We start from the raw sequence: 22645 nt of genomic DNA on the forward strand, positions 1-22645 counted from the left end.
CTTGCCATGTCTGACTTCTGTGAACAAGTGTCACAGAACTGAAAAAAAAACATTACTCACAAGAACAAATAAGCAGTGAAATAATACAACTAAAAGTACAGAAAGAGATTGACTTCTTCTTTTTACTTCTCCTTTTTCTCAATGGAATTCTTAGAGTAAGACTTTGGTTTTGGCTTCCATTGTCGCTGCAGTTTTGGCCTTAACCTCAAAGCTGGCGGGTAAAACAACATAAAGTGCTTAGAGTGCTGGTCGGGACATTTTGGTTTGCAAATCGTGAGGCCTCTGTGTAGCACAATGTCCTCTCTTTCTCTCTCTCCCACACACACATACACACACACACACACACACACACACACACACACACACACTTCCTCTCTCTCTCACTGGTTGTTCCCTGAGTCAGCACTCTGCCTCAGCTCCAGTTTCTCTACCCCGGCCTGCCTCTGCCCGCCTGCCTGCAGGACACTATTAGGACATCACTGTGTGTGTGAGAGTGAGTGTGTGTGCATGCCTTTGTGGGAGAGAGCTACTGTTGCATTTACGTGGTCAGGTCCTTTCACCATCTTACGCAATACGATATTTTAAATTTGCGAGGTAACCCGGATATTCTGTCCTGCACCACCGAATCATTGTACCAGTGAAACCCTAAAAAAATGCACGTCTCCTCTTTGCTTTCCTCTTGCTCTTCCCAAAACACTCCCAACGGGCTTCATGTTGTAGTGAGGGTGTACTGTGTGGGTGTGTGTGTGTGTGTGTGTGTGTTTTGTGGGGTTTTGTGTGCTGTTATAGTTTCCTAACCAAAAATGAAATGGGGAGGTTTGAAGTAAAAAGGAAGGACACTTTAGTAAAGGAGTAACTGACACGGGGTGTCCTTTCACACAAACACACACACAACACAAAACACACCACAACACACACACACCACAAAACACAAACGTGGGTGTTTTCCACCCAAAAACTAAATGCACAAAAAGGCAGAAACAAATAACAGTATATACAAAAGGCACGAAACTACCAAACAAAACGCAATTTGGGAAAATTTTTTTCTCAGGGCCCTTCCAGGGCTGAGTGGGTGTAGGGGAATAGGGGTTTTTGAGTCCGCTGCCATTTGATTGGCTCTCTTTCTCATTGGGGGTGGTTCCTTTTGGGCCTTAAAAAATTACAGTCAAAGAATCCCCATTTTTGGGCTTGAGGTACCCTACTAGTCACGGGGCCTTTAAAAGCTCAGTTAACCTTTTTTCAACAAAATTAAGTCCCCCATCCTTTTCGATTTTTTGTAGCCCCTGGGGGCCCCACTGTAATTTAAAACTGAAAAAAATTTTTGGGGAGGGGGGCGAATATCTCCAATTCCCCGTTTTAAGGGTAAACAATGGGGTCAGTTTTTTCACCGGAGAGCCCCGACCCCTCTTCGTTTATCATTAAGCGTATCCCCGTTTTTGTGAATGATCTCAATTGGCATGTGTGCTCTCTTTTTTTTTACGCTTTGAAGTCCGAGGGCCCCCTTTTCACACACCCCATGTCCCCCCCGGGGGGGGACACCCACGCTATCACACTTTTCATTGGCTGCACTTTAAAGGGGGGTACTTTTAATTTTTTAAAACTGAAAAAATAATTTTTTTTTGGGTTGATTATTTAAAAAGGGTTTCCCGGCCCTGTCCCCCAAAAAAATTTTTAAAATGAATTTCCCAACCCAATACCGCTTTTCCCCCATTATGTTTTGGGGGAAAACATTTTTTGTCTCTGATAAATTATTTTTTTTGAGGGGCCAGAAATCCCTTTGAAATTCAAAAGTCCGGAACAGGGGGAGGTCAAAGGGTTTGGTTTTATTTTTTAAAACCGTAACCCGGGAAAACTTTCCATCAAAAAAGGAAAACCCCCTTTGTCCCCGCGTACCCGTGTAAAATTTTGATTTTTTTTAACTTAATATGAAACCCTGGGGGGAGGGAGGGGGGGGGCCCCCTGGGGTCTTTGGGGTTTTGGGTTACAGGGATTTGACTACTCCCACAAATCACCGTATCTTTAAGGACCTTTTTAAAAAACCAAACAAAAAAAAAAAATTTTTAAAAAAAAAGTTTGTAATCTCATTTTTAATCTTTAAAAAAATTTTCAATCAGTGAGAAAAAGTAATGTTTTTTCCAATCCTTTTTCATCGGGTTAAGGGGAATTTTGGTAGTGGGGGAAATGCAGAAGTGGGGAATGGGAAGAGAAAGGAGAGGGAAATGTATTTAAGACTTTTCCCCCTGTGCACCCGCCTAATGTCACAAGCGAAAAAGATACACAAAAGCTTTTAAAATCATGCACACAAAAACATTTTTCCCCTCGGGATTGGGTGCTAGTCACCCCTGGCACTCTCTTTCCTTTGTTTGACACAACCTGCCCCCTTTACTCCGGGGAATCCATCAAACGGGAACCTTTCAGCCGTTTAACCTTGCCCGGAACTTAAAGGAAAAAATATGTAATGTTTTTTCTGTAATAAACCCCAAAAAACCCCCCAATTTGCCTAATCGATATTTGGGGGAACGCAAATTTGGAAATACAATTTTTTCCCGACAAAAAAATGCCCTGCCCGTTCCCCAGAATAAAACCTAAAAAAACGCAAACCCAGTCTGCTACAGCTTTAATGTTAAGACATGAAAAGCAGCAAAATACGGCATGTTTCTGACAATTGCGTGACCAGAGTCGTAACAATCCCTGACTAAATATTGGAGATGTATTTGACAATGGAGACAGCTTAGAGCCCAATACAACGCAAAGTTGGCTAATTTCCTCCTGAACTGGTAGCATTAGCTTCAGGCTAATTTATCACAGCTACAAGGGATAGGCATTTTATTTAATTTCAACATTCATGTACTCACATTGAATTATGTAGCTAGAATTCCCAAGTTGGTTTCTGCAAAAACAAATGAGACCCAGCCAGTAAAGTGATCCTGACTGGTCCTAGCTAACACCGCTACGCTAACCCTGCTAACATTACTAGAGGATCAGGCATGCAGGCCACGGCTGTTTACAACGTGTAGCCTGTTCAGCAGCTGTAGCCGACAACGATGAGTTATTTTAAGCCTGTGAATTGGGAGGACCGTGAGTTTGCAATGTGTTTAGCAATTATTGCCGTAGTTCTAAGCAAATAAAATATGTTCAGTCGGGTGCAGAGGACAGCAAGGTAGTGTCATTTTTAGCGGTTCCTACCGTGACTAATTCTAAGCCGAGGAAGTGTGTCTCTCCGTCGGGTGGAGAGGACGGCGAGGTTGTTGTGTTTTTAGCGGTTCTGCCGTAATTCTAAGCCGAAACAGTGTGTGTCAGTAAAGTACCGGCTTTTATGACTATCAATATAACCGGTATCTAACGTTACCTACTCTGCTGGGCTGTGAAGTAATGTCCTAGCAACATTGTGGATTGTGTTGTGAATGCTGCGGTTGCAGCCTGGGGGAGACAACTCTCTCCAGTATTTTGAATTTGTACTGCAGTTACTATCTGCCAGTATTACATCATGCACCTTTCAGATAACAAAACGTTTTTATGTTTAGTGAAAATGTTCAGCTAACAGAACTAAAATGTATCTCTTTAAACATGGATGTATTTACAGTATAGTTCATGAAAGCATGTGTTTGAGATGACTCTAAGTCTTAAGACATAATAGCGTACAATAGCTCTGACTATTACCAGGCTGATTAGAAGAGAATATGATGTGTAAAGGTTGTCATAAGGCACTCATGAAGCTGTGACACTTTGGTTTGCATAAAAGGGCTTATCTTATCTTTATTTTTAGAGTTACCTAAATGAGCCTGATGACGCCTGTCAAAGCACAAAAAATGAAATAAAGTAATACAAATATGAGAAAATGTAAGTGAACTTTTCATTGCACTACACACACTGTGGCTGTTGTACTCAATGCACTATATTATATTAGTGTTTAAACAGAATGTGAGCATTTTTCCTGATTATTTTGGGCTTGTCATGGGTTGTTATTTTTTTAGGGGTAAGCGGCATGACCCTCACACGAGACATCTGTTTTGGTTTCAGGCTTCCGTATCCACAATTAGTGGTATTGATTTATGGTCAACAGCATGCAATGTATCAAAATTTAATTTATTTTTTTTAAGAAGAAAAACATACATACTTATGATCAAGTATTTAAACCCGGGATTCCCAGGTTGCATTTACCATGAAAAAAGCGTCATACAATGACTTAACTGTAGGTCATGGATTCCAACACACTTTGACATTGTAGTGTAAAGAGATCCCAGTCCTGTAAGCTGCTCATGTGGCCTGCCCTGACACTTCCAACTCTGGACCTGAGTCAAATGTTTTGCTCATGATGACAAAGGGAAGAAGATGTCGTAGTTGCCCAGTTGTAGTTTAAGGCGTCAAAGTAAATATTTGTCAGCGAGTTAGAAAATTGAGATGAGAGTGCAGGTTAGTGCATGCAAGGTTGGATATGATTTAACTGTAATAAACAATTTAATAATGAATCTAATAGAAAGCCATAGTTGTTTAAAACGCAATGACAATTATTTAAGCATCCCTCTCGGGGTTTACGTCAGGTCATGTGTGTTGGGAACTGGGGCGTGCAGTACAGTAAAAAGAGCATGTGACTGATTGCTACATGCACACAGGACATTCCCGTACATCACAGGGGTTTCACAATAAGATGTGTGAGTGGTCTTTTGTGGTTTCAGTTTGAAAAAAAAAGCACATGATGCCACTGCACGCATATCATGACCAAATGATTGAGCTAAAAAAAGAATAGACTCCTTATGATTATGCTGAAAATACTCAATGTGTCAGATGTGACTAGCAGGTATTACACTTCACCTGCTGTAACATGTCAATACTTAGTGATTATGTCACTCTCACCTACTGTACTGTGTGCCTGGCAAGCACACATTTCCCATCATCCCTGTGGGCTGCGATTGGCTGGAGGGCTAAGAGGCTGAGGTGTTGCAGCAAATAGCACGAGTCGTGGGCTGGTCCTTTCTGCAACTCGAGGGAGGTTAATGAGTGAAGCTGCTGGGCTATCAGCCAGACATGAGCAGCAATGCTAAGGCTCCCACAATGAGCCTGACTGTATTACCACTGAGCTCTGTCTAATTATACACTCCCAGAGAGGGAGAGGGAGAGGGAGAAAGAGAGAGAGAGCATATTAGGTAGGGGAAAGAAAAAGTTATCAAGTGTCACTGTGTGTCAGAGAGACTTACTCAAAGGGATGTGTGTAGATTGAAGTTGTAAGGGTGAGATAAAAGGTGTGTGTCAGTTAGAGCGAAGGAGAGAGAGGAGGAGGGAGAGATCAAGCAAGCTGGGGAGAGAGAAAGAGCGCACACTCACGGGGAGATAGAGGGAGAGAGAGCAAAGAGGCGTTTAGAGAGCGAGAAGGAGGAGAGGCAGGAATAGGATGAAGGGAGGGGAGGCTGAGCAGTAGAAAGGAGGTAGAGACTCGCAGTCTCAAAACTGGATATTCCTACATGCCTGCTGCTGCCCGATCCAATGAGTAAACTCTCTGCTACGCAAAGGCACCCGGCGAGGTATGTAACCACACCGCTTCCTCTTCTGAGTGTGTGTGTATGTGTGTGTGTGTTGGAGAGCTGGAGCACAGGTGTGAAAGGAACTTTGAATGAAGGGATACACACGCCGTGTTATATGTGTTTGAATGCCGCTCTGAGGTAACAGGTCACGAGTTTCTGTAGGTACATGTCATCCTGAGATTGAGCTGGATAATTATAGGGGAGTGTGTGTGTGTGTGTGTGTGTGTGTTGTGTGGTGTGTGTGTGTGTGTGTGTGTGTGTGTGTGTGTGTGTGTGTGTGTGTGTGTGTGTGTGTGTGTGTGTGTGAATGAACGTATCATGTAGATCAGCACCTGTGTGTGGGGTTTGTGTGAGTGAAAGGGCTTAACAGAGAAAGTGTGAACAAGAATTAGACAGATCCAGAGACTAGATGTATATGAAACACAAATACAGATAGAGAGAGAGAGGGAGAGAGAGAGAGAGAGAGAGAGAGAGAGAGAGAGAGAGAGAGAGGGGGGAGAGGGAGAGAGAGAGAGAGAGCGGTAGAGAGAAAGGTGGAGGTTCATCACTCACCATGACTGCAGACCAGGACTTTCAGAATTAGAGCAGTGGGCTTAAATAGCCCTGGTCCAGAGATAGCCAGGGGCCCTGGAGGAGCCCACTTAAACTGGGAGGGACAAATATGAAATTGGTGAGGGTGGGGTTAGTTGAGCCTGGGAAAAATTGGAAAGAGATGGAATGAGGGAGAGGAAGGAGATAGAAAATAGGAGGTACAGATGTCTGGGAAAGATCTGATTTGCAGGTGTGGGTGCATCAGGCATCTGTGATCTAACAGAAGAAGACATGCACTGAAATAACTTCCAATGTGACCTTTTCATTTTTAATATACAACTTTACAACACCAATTGGTCTAACGGACTAAATGTTTCTGTATCTGCAACCCTCAGTTGGGAACACAAAGATATGTTCATGGTTCTGTTACCGATCCACATAAAGCCCTCCTCCTTTCTCGTCAAATCTTGATGGAGAAAAACTACGCCAGGGTGCAAAATTATTATTTCTGTATGTCTATTTCTGCTACAACACTCGTCCTGCTGAAGTGATACCGCATATGCTGCACATAGGAACATTCACAGGTTCAAACAGTTCTCAGCTATAGATGTCTTTCAAGCAAGACGTACAACATTTGTCACTGCTGACTTAATTCACTTATTTCAATTACAAGGACAATCTGCTGGAGTGTACAGGAAGTCTTATGTCACTGAGAGATTGCTTCAAGAAATGCTCGTTTTGAGTGCACAATTAAAAAAGTGTGCCTCATATGCAAAGGAGCAATTTTCGCTTGTCGTTTCTGGTGTTGGATTCATCATTATCAAGCAAGGACTCTGTGGTGGATCAGTGAGAGTTTCTGCCAAGGTGGGGCTCTAGCTGTAGTAAGGTGGCTTCAAAATCCACATCTCCTGTGTTTAATATGTGTTTTATAGTGACTTACTAATATGAACCTGTAGATGTGTTTTATGGCTGGCTATGTATCAGAGAAGTGTCCTCACAAAGGATGTAAAGATGATAAACAGAGACTGATTGTAGGATTTTTTCAATGTCTCGTGGAAAACAGATATACAACTGTGGGCTGAATGAAAAATATCGCGTGTTCTTCCATCCCGTGTTTCTTAGAGTACTGTCATCCTGAAGAGCAGAACAGGCCTCTTGTGGAAGAAGATTGATTGGCTGCTGGCCCTTTAAGAGGTCTATTTTTACAGGGGCACACTCATGCATGGAGCGACGCGCACAGAGGAGGCAGTGGCACACGGAGACTATTTGCTCTGCCTTACTTCTATTACTCCACACAACACATCCTATAGGACCATAACCCTGTGCTTGATTGGCTGATTGAGATTGGTAAAACTTATTTAGCCCATAGAGGGGCACGTGTTTTTTCAACGCAAGCTCAAACACGAAAATCATCAAAACTGTAAGTTACGAGGTCCGCGCCCGACAAGGAGATTCAGCCCCTTTCAAGTTGATCTCTCTGAAGTCTAAAAGTGATAATGAGTGGGAGTTTGCAATAAAGACACCCTTATACACACTTCACATAAAATGTGCCAACATTCCCACATACTTGTTTTGATATGCAGATAGCTATGAAAGAAATCTGAAAACATTCATGCCCCCTTCTTACAATCACATAATACACTTAGTGTACACCCACACACTCCTCGAAAGAAAACACAGAAATGGGCACATTTTAGAACATTTTTACACAAACACACATCCTCGCACTTAGATATGTGCATTGTGCTGTACACCCACGTAAAAAAGTACTTATACATCCTCAATATCTGGACCTAAAATAATCTTCTCCTTATGCAATCTGCATGTTATATAATGCATGCCTGTCATTATCACAGCGCTCCTTCACGCCCTGCTGTGCCTTTCCACCTACAGCACCACACAGACAGGCAGACACACACACACACACACACACACACACACACACACACACACCCTGCACCTTGTGTTGACAGTCATATACTCTACTCTAGCACTCTCACCCACGTTGAGTGTGTGCTCTCAAACAGCCAGCCAGTTGAGTGAAAGAGAAAGACAGAGAGTGGGTGGGTTGGGGGGACTGAAAGTGAAAGAGACAAAGAGGGAAAACGTAGAGGGAAGTGTACATTCAGGCAGACACTACACATTTTCATGATTTTATGAATTTGTGCATGTGTGTGTGATTTTTAGAGTTGTATGTGTGTCTGCTCTGCCAAAACTCCCCTTTCACCCATTGAAACTGTTTGTGGGTGCAGCAGTTTAGCAGGTATTTGAGGCTACATAACCCCACATAACCTTAGTCGTGTTTTCATTTTCTTTACCACCCTGTTCCTCAGGCTCAGATACCAGGGAAAACATGCATGTCTGGCATGTCATCCTCTCACAGAATGGAAAGGGAATCAACCCCCCGTTCTTATTGTTCAGCTACATTTCTAAAAACTGTGCTATAACGAAAGCTCGCACTGTACTTCATCTAAAGGTCCAGTGTGTAACATGTTTAGTTGTTCGTTATTGAAATAGGTGTTGCCCGTTCAAAAACTTTTCCTTTTTCATGAATGTTTGGGGTCTCCATATTCATCACCATCTTGAAATACGTTAGCTGGTAAGGGACATACAGGACATACTGCTCCGCCTTTTGCATTTTCGCTGTCACATGGTAAACTCACAGGTGCTGCTAATCCTGCTAATGGATATCGTTGCTTGCCGGCCCTGGTAAGTTTGAAGAAGGAAACATGGAGGATTCCACACATATTCAAAATCTCACTTTTAGGAACAGGAGTCTTCTTCTTTGCCCAGAAAAAGAAAAAGGATATTGAAAAAGAACAAAAGACGAAGGCTACCGTTGCTGTAATACGTACTTGCGTAGCGTGAGAGAGTTGATTGCGATATTTGATCTCACAACAGTAGATGCAAGAAATTCCTGCACATTGACCCTTTAATCAATGTATATGAAAAGTGCAGCTCACGCAATTTTTAAATCATTATAAAGGGAACTGACTAATCAAGCAATATGGGTACTTCCAGTCATTTAGAAAGCAGTATAGTAACTCTGTAATATTGCACAAATCTCTCCTAAGGTACAAGCTAATCATGAAGTAGTTCTGTGTTTAGGGAACTTTTGAATCAGTCAAGGGGACCTCCATGCCCACTGTTCTCAGATCTACACTCTCACAGTTGCAGGGTATGAGAATTGGCTTGGGAGCTCAGCAGAGGAGCCAGGAGTGTGATGAATAATCCAAAACAGAGGCAGGTGTTTGAATACAGTTGACACAGTGCCAGACTACTTTAAGGTGACAGACACACCTGTCGGGGTGGGTGTCCCACAAGAGGGAAGTGGTATATCATAGGATGCATTTACATTCAGACCCACATTTTGGTGTGGGAATGTGCGTTTTTGTTCAATTGCAAACATGTGTATGCAATCTGTCAGTTTCCAGAGTCTTTTCTTCGCTCTTTGTCAATCGTTTTCTTTGGCCCTGACTCGCTAACCCTTGTGTATGATCAAGCAGTGTGTTCTCCTCCTCCTCCACACTTCATCTACAATAGGGGTCAACAACCTTTCAACCCTGCCTCCCACCATTTAACACCCACAGTTCTTCAGCCAGGCCTGCCTCTCTGCCTGCTGGAAATCTGCTCACAGACGTGCACAAGCATAATATATTGCAAAGTATCGGTTTTGGTATCACTGTACCGAAAGCGTAACATCTGAGACATCCTGTAGCCTATAGCATCAATAGTGTCCTGAAAGCCTGTCCTCAAGTTGTGTATTACCTTCCCTTTCCTGGCTTCCCTATTCATTTCTTTTTTTATCCTTCGCAGCATTAAAATTACTCGACAAAACATCGTTTTCTAATTTAATTTGGCTTCTTTTTTTTGTAATTATTAGCAGAGATCGTCAAATAGCTGCGTGATAAAGGTTCTCTCTCAAGTGGGACTCTCCCTATTTTCGTTTTGAAAACAAGCATTAAACCCACTCAATCCTTTTTTCAATATAATTTTCAGCACCCTCTATAACAAACAGCATGAGCCATGTGTTGAGTAAATGGCTGTGACCGTGTGTGGCTGGGCAACAGATTTGGTGTGGGAGGGGTTGTAGAGCAAGAGCAATTATGGCAGTGTATATCAATGTTGCCTTGAATACCGGCAGTGATAAAGGTATTCCAGACAGTATCTCTGAAGCCGGTCTAGACAGGCGTTCTAAAAATGAATGGCACTTGTACTTCTAACAGGAGACCTGGGCATGCTCTCTCAGTGGAGTAGTCATCATGATGTTTGCTTACAGCTTGCTGACATTTTGCTGCTAAACAGCAAACCAACAAAAAACCCAGTTTGACTGTCAGTCGCCAGGGGACAGCGCCAAAAACAACACATCTTTGGAATAAAAAGTAACCCCCCTCCTCTTTCACACACACTCTTGTCATTTCTCTGTCAAGCTGTTTCTAAAGATTTCTTTCACTCTCCGAGTCTCTTCATTTATCTCTCTCTTTCCCCTCTCCTCTTTCCTTAACCCCCCTCCTTGTGAGCTACTGATCTCATAGCATGAGAGTACTACTCGCATCAAGGGCTCCAAGGTAGACGAATCATGTGGCCAACTAGTGAGAGAGAGACTGCTACATGTGAGCCAGTGAAGCTGAGCATGTAAAAAAAAAAAACTAATGGAAAACTTGGAAAAGTAATTTAGAAAAAAACAAGTGAGCTGCAAGAATTGAAATGCAAAAGCATGACTGTGCATCAGCACTGTGTGACATCACTCCAGTTGCATAAGAATCACTGTCACGTAACCGATAGTAATGTTTGTTTCATGTTTTTGTTATAGTTTGTGATGCATGTGATGCCAACAAATTGAAACCAAAGTCATCTCTTTGTGGTTGCAAATGTAGTTAGTGCAGGCATACCATCAGGTTGAGACAGTGGAAAAGTGCACAAATGAAACTCTCATCTGTAGACACTTAAATGTCAATAAATGACAACAATATGACACCCGCGTTAGAAAATGCCAGCCACAAAGTTTGCAGAATACCTGTTAACTGTTCCACTTGTTCCCTGCTGACCCATGCATGCACACCGGCATGTTCAGTGTAAGTGTGTGAATGTATTCACAGAAGCAGAGAGACAGACGAACACTGCAGGAGTCTGCCATGGTCAGAGGAAGAGGAGAACATGGTGGAGGAATTTTTGCTTCTGCTGACTGGCTAACCTGCATGCAATTAGTCAAGTCATATTTTTAACTGATATTGCGTAAAAGCCAGCTTAAGGAGCCGTGGCTGCCCTATTTATACCCTAGGGGCTAATGGCCTGTACCACTACACAGGGGGATTTCCTCCCAGAACTATACTAAGCCTTCCTAAGGCTGTACCAGTTGGGATTCACAGGGATTAACCCAGCAATACATTATCGGCGTCACTCTCTGGTCTGCCTCACTCATGCTGTTTCTCATCCAATCAGCTCTTTCCTTACAGTGTTTGGCATACTTTGTTTACAACTCTGCTTTTCAGAAGGCGGTATGTTCTGTTTGTTTTTACTGCACTGATGGCACACACTGATGGTCTTATTCTTCATCAAAACACAGATATTTTCATCAATTTGTGTTTAGGGAAGTGCGGAAGTCTTTCATGAGTGAGCACATTTTCACAAAAAATTCTATCTTGTTGGCTGCTGGCTCATCCTGCTGATGAATAAGTTCAGGACCCTGAAGGCTGACCTGGCCCTTTGCCCAATAAAGCTATCACCCTGTTCTTTTGTCAGCTTAACCCGGCTCCTTGTGGAGTAAGCCACCACACACGGCTAGTAGTACTCGCCTCCTCCCCTCACCACCTCTCGCCATCCATCTATCCATCTATATATCTATCTATCTATCTATCTATCTATCTATCTATCTATCTATCTATCTATCTATCTATCTATCTACCTATCTATCTATCTATCTATCTATCTATCTATCTATCTATCTATCTATCTATCTATCACACACACAGAAGGATGGACCCACAATGCACAGCTTAGGTACATTACAAGCAAAAGGGAGACAAAGGGAAATCCAAAAATGTGAATCTAACTCAAAACAGTAACTTGACACAGGGAAGGAACGTGACACTATCTATCTATCTATCTACTATCTATCTATCTATCTATCTATCTATCTATCTATCTATCTATTGTCCCGATTTGAGTCTTCCACGATGCATGGGTGCCAATTCGATTTGTATTTAACAAAAACAATAACACAAGTTAAAACAAGTTGAATAATACACTTCTCGAAACAATATATCATGAAATATTTCTAAAAACTAAATGTTGTCTAAAATGAATGCACATCACATGTCAGTCATTCAGTCTGACATTTATTTAATTTGTAACGTGGTACATAACATGTATTTTCTGCATTTTCTGCTTTCGGTCTGTCTTTCTGGAAACGGAGATGATGCAGTCATCAGAACAGAACACAACAGAAAACATTCAGGGGGATAATTAAAATATAGAATTTTAAAAAAATTAAAAAATATTGATACATCCGATTCTCAATTGTCTATCTATCTATCTATCTATCTATCTATCTATCTATCTATCTATCTATCTATCTATCTATCTATCTATCTATCTGCTGTGTCCTCTGCACCCCCCCCCCCCTTTCCCCTCCACTCTCCTCTAATTTCCCCTCTGTTCAGATCTGTTACATTCAGCAACAAATTTCTGCTGCCTCAGACGTCCATCATAGATCCCCCACTCAGCCTGAAACGTGATCAGACACCCCACACGAGGCTACGCATGAGGAAGAAAAAATAAAATGCCAAAAGGACCAGAAGCTAAGACTGTAAAACATGTTCCATGTTCAAAAGAACCTGCTGAGGAGAGGGAGGGAATCTTCCACCACTACGATTTGTTGGGTGTAGTGTGACTCATCTGACCTTTCTTGTCTAGGCCTGACCCTGTGTGTGCGTGTGTGTGTGTGTGTGTGTGTGTGTGTGTGTGTGTGTGTGTGTGTGTGTGTGTGGGTGGGTGTGTGTGTGGGTGTGTGTGTGTGTGTGTGCTTGCGTGATGGACAGATTAAATAGTGTAAAGCCAGAGAGAGACAGACAGGAACAGCAAGCTTGAGATGGAGAAGGAGTGCGCCAAATGTCTGTGTTGCCATAAATGATTGACAGCGCAGTGTGACTCCACTGTGAGTTTTTTCATGTTGATGTTTGCCCGCTCTGTGTGTGTGCGTGTTCAATATGCTAAATATCAAAGTATGCATGCATAAGTAGAGCACAACAGTCATTTCTATATCGCGATATTGTAGTAAACACCCTTTGATGATCCCCGTCGTTGCTCCGTTTCCTCGTCTTTCACTATGACTGAACGTCTAAATTTATATCAAACACTTACTAGTCATATGATTTACGTAAAAAATGTTGTATTAGTACTAAATGCTGTTCACAGGGCAGAGGTATCAATAGCATTCATTGTTTGGTTCGCTTCATTAGCTGTTCTTCCTATTTATTAACCTTTTTTATATTTTGAGTTGTATTCATATTGGTTACAAATGTAGTAGTAGATCATTTATAATTATAATAATAATTTATACTGTTTATTGATCCCCAGTGGGGAAATTACAAGAAATTAATGTTACACCTTACTGTAACACCTTACTGTGTGAGCAATGGGTTTATTTGTGTAACTTTACTTGTAATGCTGCCAGCTGGATATTCAAATAAATTATTACGTTTTTTTTTTAATATTTAGAAATACCAATGACACTAATATTTACAGTTTTCTATTTGTAATCAAATTTTTATATATAAGAATTCTGCGATTTCTTGACCTATTGATAATTTTTTATTGAAAATGAATTAATACAATTATGATCAGATTTTTTTTTTCATGGGATCTTTATGATTTTGTTTTATTTAAAGTTGAAATAAGATATTGTTGTCACCTTCCTTTAACAAGACAGAATATTACATTTCCATTTGACATTGCAAGATGGCCCTATATCTCACAATGTTGTTTAATCTTTGCTCCAAAATTCTCCAACATTTAAAAGAGGAACATATGTAATGTATCTTTACTTTATTAATTGTGATACTTTAAGTGAATCCAAGCAAATACAGAAATGCCAGAGCAGACAGCGCTTCTGCCCACACAACCTCAGTGCACATAGGTTTCAAACAGCATTCACTTTGAAAAGTAAAAGTAATTTCCTAAATGTCAGAGGAGACTTTTTTTTGCATTTGTCACCTCGTTGTAAGAATGTTTCAATGTGGCCCGCTAGCCAACGTGTCTGCACACACATCCACATCTGATTACCTTTTCCACTCCATTGAAGTTGAGCACAAGGTTAACCTTTATTTCCAAAATATTTATGGATAAAAATCTGTATTTTGGGTTGCCTGAATTGCTCAGTGAAATAGAGAACATAAAGATTGCTTTTTTACAACTCCCCACCAATAATGATTTGATTGCTTCATTAAATCCTATTTCTCCGCATGCTCCAATTTACATTTTGTGTTCCTTTATTGCATTTCTGCGCTGGTAATTAACATAAGCTTGTTTGAACTGAGGTTTGGCCTTGTTTCCTTGACTAGAAGCCGACGGGGTTATTTGCATAATGTTGCATATTCAACCTTGTGCTTGTTTATTATTTTGTAAAAGGTTTCTATACAGACAGTTTTCTGATTTCTTGCCGTGAATGAGCTACACTGCTTTCACCAATTCAGTCCTAATAAGCCATACCAGCCATACCAACACACTTCACTGACTGAATCACTGAGGCAAATCATTCAGAGCTCTCCTGCAGTGCTCCTAGCGTATGAGCCTGTGTTGTGTGTGTGTGTGTGTGTGTGTGTGTGTGTGTGTGTGTGTGTGTGTGTGTGTGGTGTGTGTGTGTGTGTGTGTGTGTGTGTGTGTGTGTGTTTATATGTGTTCACGCATATGAAGTCAAACCAAATTTATTCACAAAAGTTCTTTTAACAACAGGTTTGTCAGAAAGTGCTTTGAGAACAAAGGACACAAATTCAGACGGAAACTACAGAACAAGTATATTGTCTTTGTGTATGTGTGTCTGTGTGTGTGTGTGTGTGTGTGTGTGTGTGTGTGTGTGTGTGTGTGTTTGATGAATGTGAGCTTTAGTTTTGAGTCAGCAGCATAAGTAAAAGCCTAAAGTCTGAGAGTGTGTGTGGGATGAGCCTTTCACCACGTCCCTCCCTGTCTCTCATCAACTGTCTCTCTGCCTCCCCTTCATCCTTTCCTCTTTTTACGTGCCAACGTTTCTTCGGAAATATAGATTAACTAATTAATTGATCCATTCATGACTTTTTTTATGTTAAAAGATACATTTAACCAGTTAAACTTAAGTGGAAATCATACCTACAGACAGCATGGCGGCATACTGTCGATTTATCCAGCCCAGTATATAATCTGTATGTGCTGCATCCTTGACTGTTTGTGTGTGTACGTTTGTTTGTGCAGATATGTGTGTGTATGCATGTTTGTATCCCTCACAGTGATTAAAGCAAGTGGGCGGCAGCAGCAACTGGTCTGCTTGTGTGGCTCTGCATAGCAGACATGTTTCTCACTGCTAGATATTACTCATTTCCTCAGCCCTTTGCACACATAGGCACACGCACACACGCACACACATACACACACACACACACACACACACACACACACACACACACACACACTCTTGACACACACACAGTCACATACACAACAGATACTGAGACGGATAGCAGGCTCTCAGTTCTTTCCCTCAGTTTGGTGGGCTCGCTGGTGTTTTTTCATCCGCACAGAGATCAGAGGCAGTGTGTAGCTGCTGATATCTGCAGGTGTCGTAACTAGTGGCAGTGCTGTGGAGGAGCAGTTTAGCACAGTGAGGAGCTCAGGAGTGGGTTGACCCTCTGGGAGGACTGGAAAATGAATGACTGCCAAGACTGGGACAAGGGCTCAGCCTGCACTAAGGTCAGTCTCGCATCACAGCAACTATTAACTCCATCCAACCTGTCTGCCTGCTCCCACATTCTCTCACTGCTCTTTTGGATTCAAAAAGCTGTTGTTTAGCACTTGTCTCTTGCAATTAGCACTACTGGACTATATGTTAGTGTTGTATTTGATATTAGCAATCTGGACAAAGCTAGAGACTAATCTTTTGCAGTTCTGTTTTTTTATAGGTTTGTAGTCATGAGTGTAGAGGAGCGTCAGACAGTTCCCTGAGAAATGCATGTAGAGAAAAGGCGGGATAAGGTGGAGCGGTGCAAATACATATGTCAAATTCAACAATTAATTGAGAGCAAGTTGAAGAATGTAAGCATTTTACATTTTGATATAAAAACATAGTCGAAGTCGAAGTCTATAACAACTAACTGTTTAAAACGGTTTTCTATTTTTTTAATCAATTTTAAGCAAAAAAAAAGGAAAATAACTTGCAAGCATGTAATGTGCTTGCATAGCAAGCAAAAAGTCTTGAAGTAGTATTACATTGGAAGGAATGGGTTATATAATTATGTCTGTGATCTGTCGGTTTTTATATATTTAAATGCAACCAGCACAGTAGCTCCAGCTAAACTCCAGTTCTGTGTGCAATGTCTGCACAGTGTAGGAGTATTCTGTTAGAATACATTTCTCTGCAAACACCTCCACATGCACAATCACGTTTTGTTTTCTTGTACTTTTTTGGTAAGTTTATATTAGGTCTACTTTGAAACCTTATTTCATAAGGGCTGTCGAAACGACACGGGTGTCAGAGTCATTTGAGGACAAGTACTGAAACCATTTTTTTATTAGGAGAAATCTGGATTCTGGACACGTTATTGTGCAGCGAAAGGTAAAAAAAAAAAAAAGTGATAAGTTAGACAAATTCAGACCTTTTGAATATTGTGTGTAAATAATTGTGTTTTGAGATAGCTTTTTCCTGTGGAATTTGAGTTAATGTTGTTGCTTCTTTTCTTTTCTTTTTTACTTGGCAAAAGTTTGTAAAGTTTATTTGTAAAAATTGAAAAAATGTATTTGTCATGTATGTATTTTTAATCAATACATTGCGTAACTATGCAAGTGTTAATGCTGTGTTACTCTTCTGATATAAACTGCTTGTCACATTTAATAAATTGATGAAAAACTGATTATTCTAGGAAAACCAGTGATATAAAAAATATACATGAAAATGTGGGTTAGAAAAAGAATAATTTCCAAACGTTGCTGCAGTCCGAAGCCATTTCATCCAAAGAATAGTCATTTTTATGAACCCAAGAGGTCAATGTGCGTTTATAGCCCACAGAAAGTCATATTGTCTTTCAAAAATATGTCGCATAAATTGCACTTGGACAAGATTATACATCAGAACAGCCACATGTCTGTTGACCTAATAGTCCATCATAATCATTTCCCACATTCTAGTCCATCACACCCGTCCTGTCAGTGTCTGGGACGTTAAAACCCTCTCCTCTCACCACACAATCTTCAGTATTTTTTTTCACTCAGATGCACAAACAGCTTGCTCTTCTCTAACACTTATTCTGTTTTTGGACCAAGTCACTTGATGAGCAACAGTTTACCCGCCTCTCCATGGAGTATCCCCATCTAACCTCTCTAACCGAGTGGATGTGTGAGTGTGTGTGTTGTGTGGTGCGTGTGTGTAAGTGTGGACACAGTTGCCATGGTGACAGTGTGGTGGATGGGGAGACGGCAGGGAGTTGGTAGGCTGTTGAGACAGACTTGCGGGTGAGTGCGGGGCTGAGTGGCAGCATGGCGCAGTGGTGTTGTGGCGGCGGTGGGAGCAGCTATGGTGGTGGTGGCAGTGGTGGTGAGGAGGAGGGAACAGCTGGGCTGGCAGAGCGGTAACCATCCCTTCAAAAGAGCTCATTTAAAACGTTTGGAGGAGAATTTGTAGAGCTCCCCCGCACTTCTCACTGAATGAAACAAGACTGCAAAATCTCTGACACATTTGAGGACTCAAACACAAACACACACGCACACAAAGACCTAAACAAATAAACACATTCACACATTTCTTCCAGAAAGAAAAAACACACACACACACACACACACACACACACAAACACACACACAGACATTCACTCACATTTCCCCACACCCCTGCTGTGATATGAAAAGACACATATCCTGTATCCACAACAACTGGTGGTAATATCAACAGTGTTTCTGTCAGCTTTTGGGTGGGTGGCGACCAGCTTTGCCTATCACTGGGGGAGTTAGTACAGGCGCCTGAGGGAGTGTTTGTGTGTCTGTTGCTGTCTGTGTGTGTGTGTCTGAAAGAGAAGGGGTGGGGGGGTTCTAGTAGTAAGCTCATACAGAATACAGAGAACACCCGGGGGTGTCGTGGGGGTGGTTCATGAAAGTTGTACAAAAACATATCTACATATTCCAATCATCCCCTCAGAGTCAGAGATGAAAACTCTCCTGCTGTGAGCGATGCACACATACTGCACTGCCTCTGAACTTCATTGGCTACAAAATGTATTTTTAGTCCACATGTGGGAGTAATGTGTTTGAATGAAACAAGTTAGTTGGGTAGTTTCAGTCCCACCGCAGTGCGCATAGGTAATGACTAATTAGCGACAGCTATCAGAAAGCCAAGAGTTTCTAACCCTTTGAAAATAGTGTATATGAGCGATATGTACTGGCTGATTCCTCGCCATCTGTCTGATGAAGCGGAATGGTTGTTTGTATGTATATCTGACCAGACCAACAGCTAAGTCTTAACTACAACTGAACAGTCATGTTCATACTAAATCTCTCTTTCTTCTATCTCTTTCCTTTCCCTCCTTTTTGCCTACCCTGTCTCTACTCTCTCCAGGTGAGTGGCGCTCCAGTACAAAACAATCAACAGTGATCTGACCGGGATGCTGTGTAGCAGCCTTCCCCTCTGTCTGCGCCCCTCTTTCTCCCGTGAGGCCCATGTGACCTAGCCTACACCCACACAAAGGGGGCCCCCAGTGCCGCTGGAGCCCACCCATGAATCCCAGCCCCGACCGCGGCAAAGAGTGCCTCCCTCCCAAGAAAAGGGAGTCTCGGCAAGGTTCATCAGAGCACCACAACCCCCTGGACGAGTTTAAACCCCCGGTGCCACTCCGGAGTCGGTCCAGTGCAGGGGGAGGGGAGGGAGGCAGAGAGGCTAGTGACAGGGACCGTGCTCTGATTAACCCAAATCCCCATCTCCTACATACTCCTCCACCCCTTCCTGCTCCAACACCAGGCCTACCACTGCCCCTACCATGGCACCTGAGCTACTCTCCCTCTGTCTCTCTCCCCCTTTTCCCAGGGCAGGTCAGCGAGAGGATGGGCTCAGGGTCTCCCGCTTGGAGAGATGATTCTCTCCCCTCGCCTCTGTCCCACCAGTCCAGGTGGCTTAGAGGGGATGGGCCCCTCTCCTTGCCACCTTCCCCATCCTCCTCCTCCGCTTCCTCCTTCAAGACTCCCTTCCCAGCCGATTCTAGAGAGATATGGTCCTACATTAACAGTGGCCGGCGGGACAACAGCTCCTCTCTCTTCTCCCCATCCTATTTGTTTAGTCACCACTCTCTCTACCCTCAACAGCCAAGCTTCGTTGAAGCCAGACACAGATATTTGGGTAAGAGACTCAACGGCCTGGACGGGCCAGGCAGCAGGACTGCCTCAACCTCCAGGCCTCTGCTCACAGGAGAATATGGGAATGACAGCAGCAGAACCCGGCTGGACATCAGTCCACACAGCTCCCATACCAACGGTGGACGGAGACAGCAGGAGGATCTAACATCCCGTGTCCTTCCTGGAGGGCCATTTTTGTCAGACTCTCAAGCTCAGGAGGGCCCTGAGCCACATTCCTCACTGCAGGACAGACATCCACATGGAATGGTTAAGACAAGCCTACTCTCCACCAGTCCCCACCCCCTCGGACCAGTCCCCAGGGCTGGTAGAGGGGGACTTTTGGACCCCCAAGGGGTCACACCAGCTGAAGCCCAGATCTACTACTCCTTGGGATCAGTGTGCCACCCCAGCCCTCAGGTCCAAGCATACCCACTCTACAGTCCCTCAGGAACAGCGCTGTACAACCTGCACAGGGAGCCCGGACCCAGGCAGCACAACCAAAGGAGCTCACCCCTGGGTCTGCCTAACAGCCATGACAGGTCACAAAGAGACCGGGACAGAGACCAAGAGAGAGACAGAGACACTCTTCTACAAAGGGACAGGGAGCAAGGTAAAGACAAAGAGAAGCACCTACAACGTGACAAAGACCAAGAAAGAGACAGTGAGCGTGAGAGACGACGGGACAGAGAAAGACACAGAGGGAGAGAGTTATCTCCTTTGCATCTTCACACCTCAGCCCCAGCCCTTTACTCATCTCCCCCTGCGCTCCTACCTCACTTCACCAAGGGTTCTCTGATTGAGTTGGCCAGTGGGCGGTTGAAGAGGGTGGAGGAGCTGCGGACCGAGGATTTCCTGAGGAGCGCAGATACCTCCCCAGAGTTCCACCTTAGCACTTGCACAGTGCTGCTGATTTCCCCCAGCAGTGCACAGGGCTTCAGCCACCTGCAGGTCCACCTCACAGACCGCAACACCCAGGTCAGCTTTCTCATTAGATATATGCTCTGGTTTACGCGCCGATATTGCTGGATACAGTAATCCAATATAATTGAATGAATAACTGCATGACAAGATGAGTGTTAATGCAAACCAGCCACAGTTTAGGCTTTCTGTGTTTTCAGGTAAAAACATCAGTTTGATTACTAACACGTGTTTTTCAGGCACACCAAAGTCAGATTGTGGTGATAATAAGTGACAGAAGAGACCTCTTGGTTGAGTATATTCAGTAACAATGTTGTTGTTTTGTGTAGGAATTACTGAAGGTCTTGGTGGAGTATCCGTTCTTTGTGCAGGAGCGAGGCTGGTCTTCTTGCTGCCCTGAGAGAACCACACAGCTGTATGGCCTGCCCTGCCGCCAGCTCATGGAGGGGGATGTCTGCTTGGCTCTCACCCCCACTCCCACCCAAACCCACCGGACACACACGCGTACTGGCTCCAGGGCCCATCGCACGCAACTCTCCTCCAGGGCTGCAGGAGAACCCAGTAGCTCGCACAGGGAGGAGATGCCACCTCCCCCTCCTCCCCCACCTCTTCCTCACCATCCACCTCCTACTCCACCGGCCCCTTTACGTGCTCTGGCTGAGCCTCCCGCTCAGGAGCAGCCGCGTCTACGCAAACGACGTTGGTCTGCCCCAGATACCCTTCCCTCAAGCGGAACTGTTGAAAGCCTCCTGGATTTACCTCATGGCTCCAAGCTAATGAAGTGGCAGTAGAAACTTGGAAATGCATATACATACATGCATAATTACACACATACACGCACACACACACACACACACACACACACACACATACAAGCACATACACACCCTCCTTGTCTCTATTGCACCCACCAAGACAAACACTGGAGAGACCTTAAGGTAGGGTTGCAGGGAAGGAATAAAAACAATAGAAAACGCAATTTACAAGTGTTCACATTGTTGCCCAAGATATTAACCTAGTCCAACCTAGTCTGGCCCTTGATGCACCCTTTATTCCTATCCTTTCCTTTCCTTTCCTATCCTATCCTTTCCTTTCCCTCAACCTTACTCAGCACAATCCTAAAAGGAGCAGCAGCTGAAGGATCTCTGGATGACTCCTTACAGACACACTGAAGACATTTAGTGAGACAATCAAGCACTTGTCTGTGTTCACTCTGTTTTTGTAATGGTTGTCCCAAGCACCTACTTACTAACAGTGTTTTCTGCAGGGTTTTCGATTTTCAATCAGTATTATGAAAGTAAACGCTATTGAAGAAGTGCAGATATATATGAACAAAAGTTGACTATAAATATTACATTACAGATGTTATATTCAGTAAATATGCTAAACAGATTTAATGCAATCTCTCTGTCAATTTCGCAGTGCATTTTAGTTTTTTTTAATTGTCTTGCTTCTGAGCCGATGTCTACATGTCGGCCTGGGCAGGCAAGGTGAATGTATGAGCAACTCTTCGCCTTTTTTATTCTCATCACTGGGAGTCCTTTCAAACAATTGATTGTTCGTCAAGGCATTACCCTCCAATATGTTCTTAACATTATCTCTGAGAAAGGGAGAACACTAATGAAAACTGCGTAACAGACAATCCCACCCACACAGACAGGTCTGTGCCACATCGCCTCGACACTCATAGTGTTTTTCCATTAAAAACTGACTGATGGAAAGATTCAAAAGTGCAGTATGGCATAAGAGATATGGTGCTAACAACACGTTGGAACATGATGCTTTGTGAATACCCTCCACCCCTCTGTACGCTTCTGTTCCCATCTCATTTTTTACGTACTGTATTTGTTTGAAGGCAGGGAAAATGATGAAAGTATTTTAAACTCAGATACGGGTATCTCCTCTGATTCAGCACACTCTCTCACTTTAGTTTTTTGTGTTTGTTTTATTGTTTTTTTTAAATTTTATTTTCAAACAGAATCCTTACCTGTTGATTTTTTTCTTTTTAAATGTCATAGCTACAAAAATGTATATTTTTAAAAATTGTGAATCTGTTATATGATGTTCGCTAGAAATAAAGGAAAAAAAGCTTTATAGATTTAATTAAAGGTGTGAAT

The 22645-nt window shown here is 42.9% G+C and overlaps 1 protein-coding gene across 2 annotated transcripts; it reads left to right on the forward strand.

Annotated features, from left to right (window-relative positions):
• The first annotated feature begins 5038 nt into the window (after positions 1-5038).
• Positions 5039-22631, forward strand: zmp:0000000926 (ataxin-1-like). 2 transcript variants are annotated; one of them, XM_032520283.1, is made up of 3 exons: positions 5039-5519; positions 18841-20585; positions 20858-22631. In XM_032520283.1, exons 2-3 carry the CDS (start codon positions 18999-19001, stop codon positions 21317-21319), a joined length of 2049 nt encoding a protein of 682 aa, XP_032376174.1. In that variant the 5' UTR covers positions 5039-5519; positions 18841-18998; the 3' UTR covers positions 21320-22631. The 2 variants fall into 2 exon arrangements, with proteins under 2 accessions (XP_032376174.1, XP_032376175.1); XM_032520284.1 differs by lacking the exon at positions 5039-5519 and adding an exon at positions 15692-15989.
• Positions 22632-22645: the final 14 nt, after the last annotated feature.

The sequence above is a fragment of the Etheostoma spectabile genome, chromosome 7 (genome assembly GCF_008692095.1).
Source record: "Etheostoma spectabile isolate EspeVRDwgs_2016 chromosome 7, UIUC_Espe_1.0, whole genome shotgun sequence".
Classification (NCBI taxonomy): domain Eukaryota; kingdom Metazoa; phylum Chordata; class Actinopteri; order Perciformes; family Percidae; genus Etheostoma; species Etheostoma spectabile.

What these genes read in the sequence shown, in the direction of transcription:
- zmp:0000000926 (XM_032520283.1), top strand. Translation starts at nt 18,999, where the DNA reads ATGAATCCCAGCCCCGACCGCGGCAAAGAGTGCCTCCCTCCCAAGAAA. An exon ending in TCACAGACCGCAACACCCAG is followed by an intron (nt 20,586 to 20,857) that starts GTCAGCTTTCTC and finishes TGTTTTGTGTAG; the next exon opens with GAATTACTGAAGGTCTTGGT.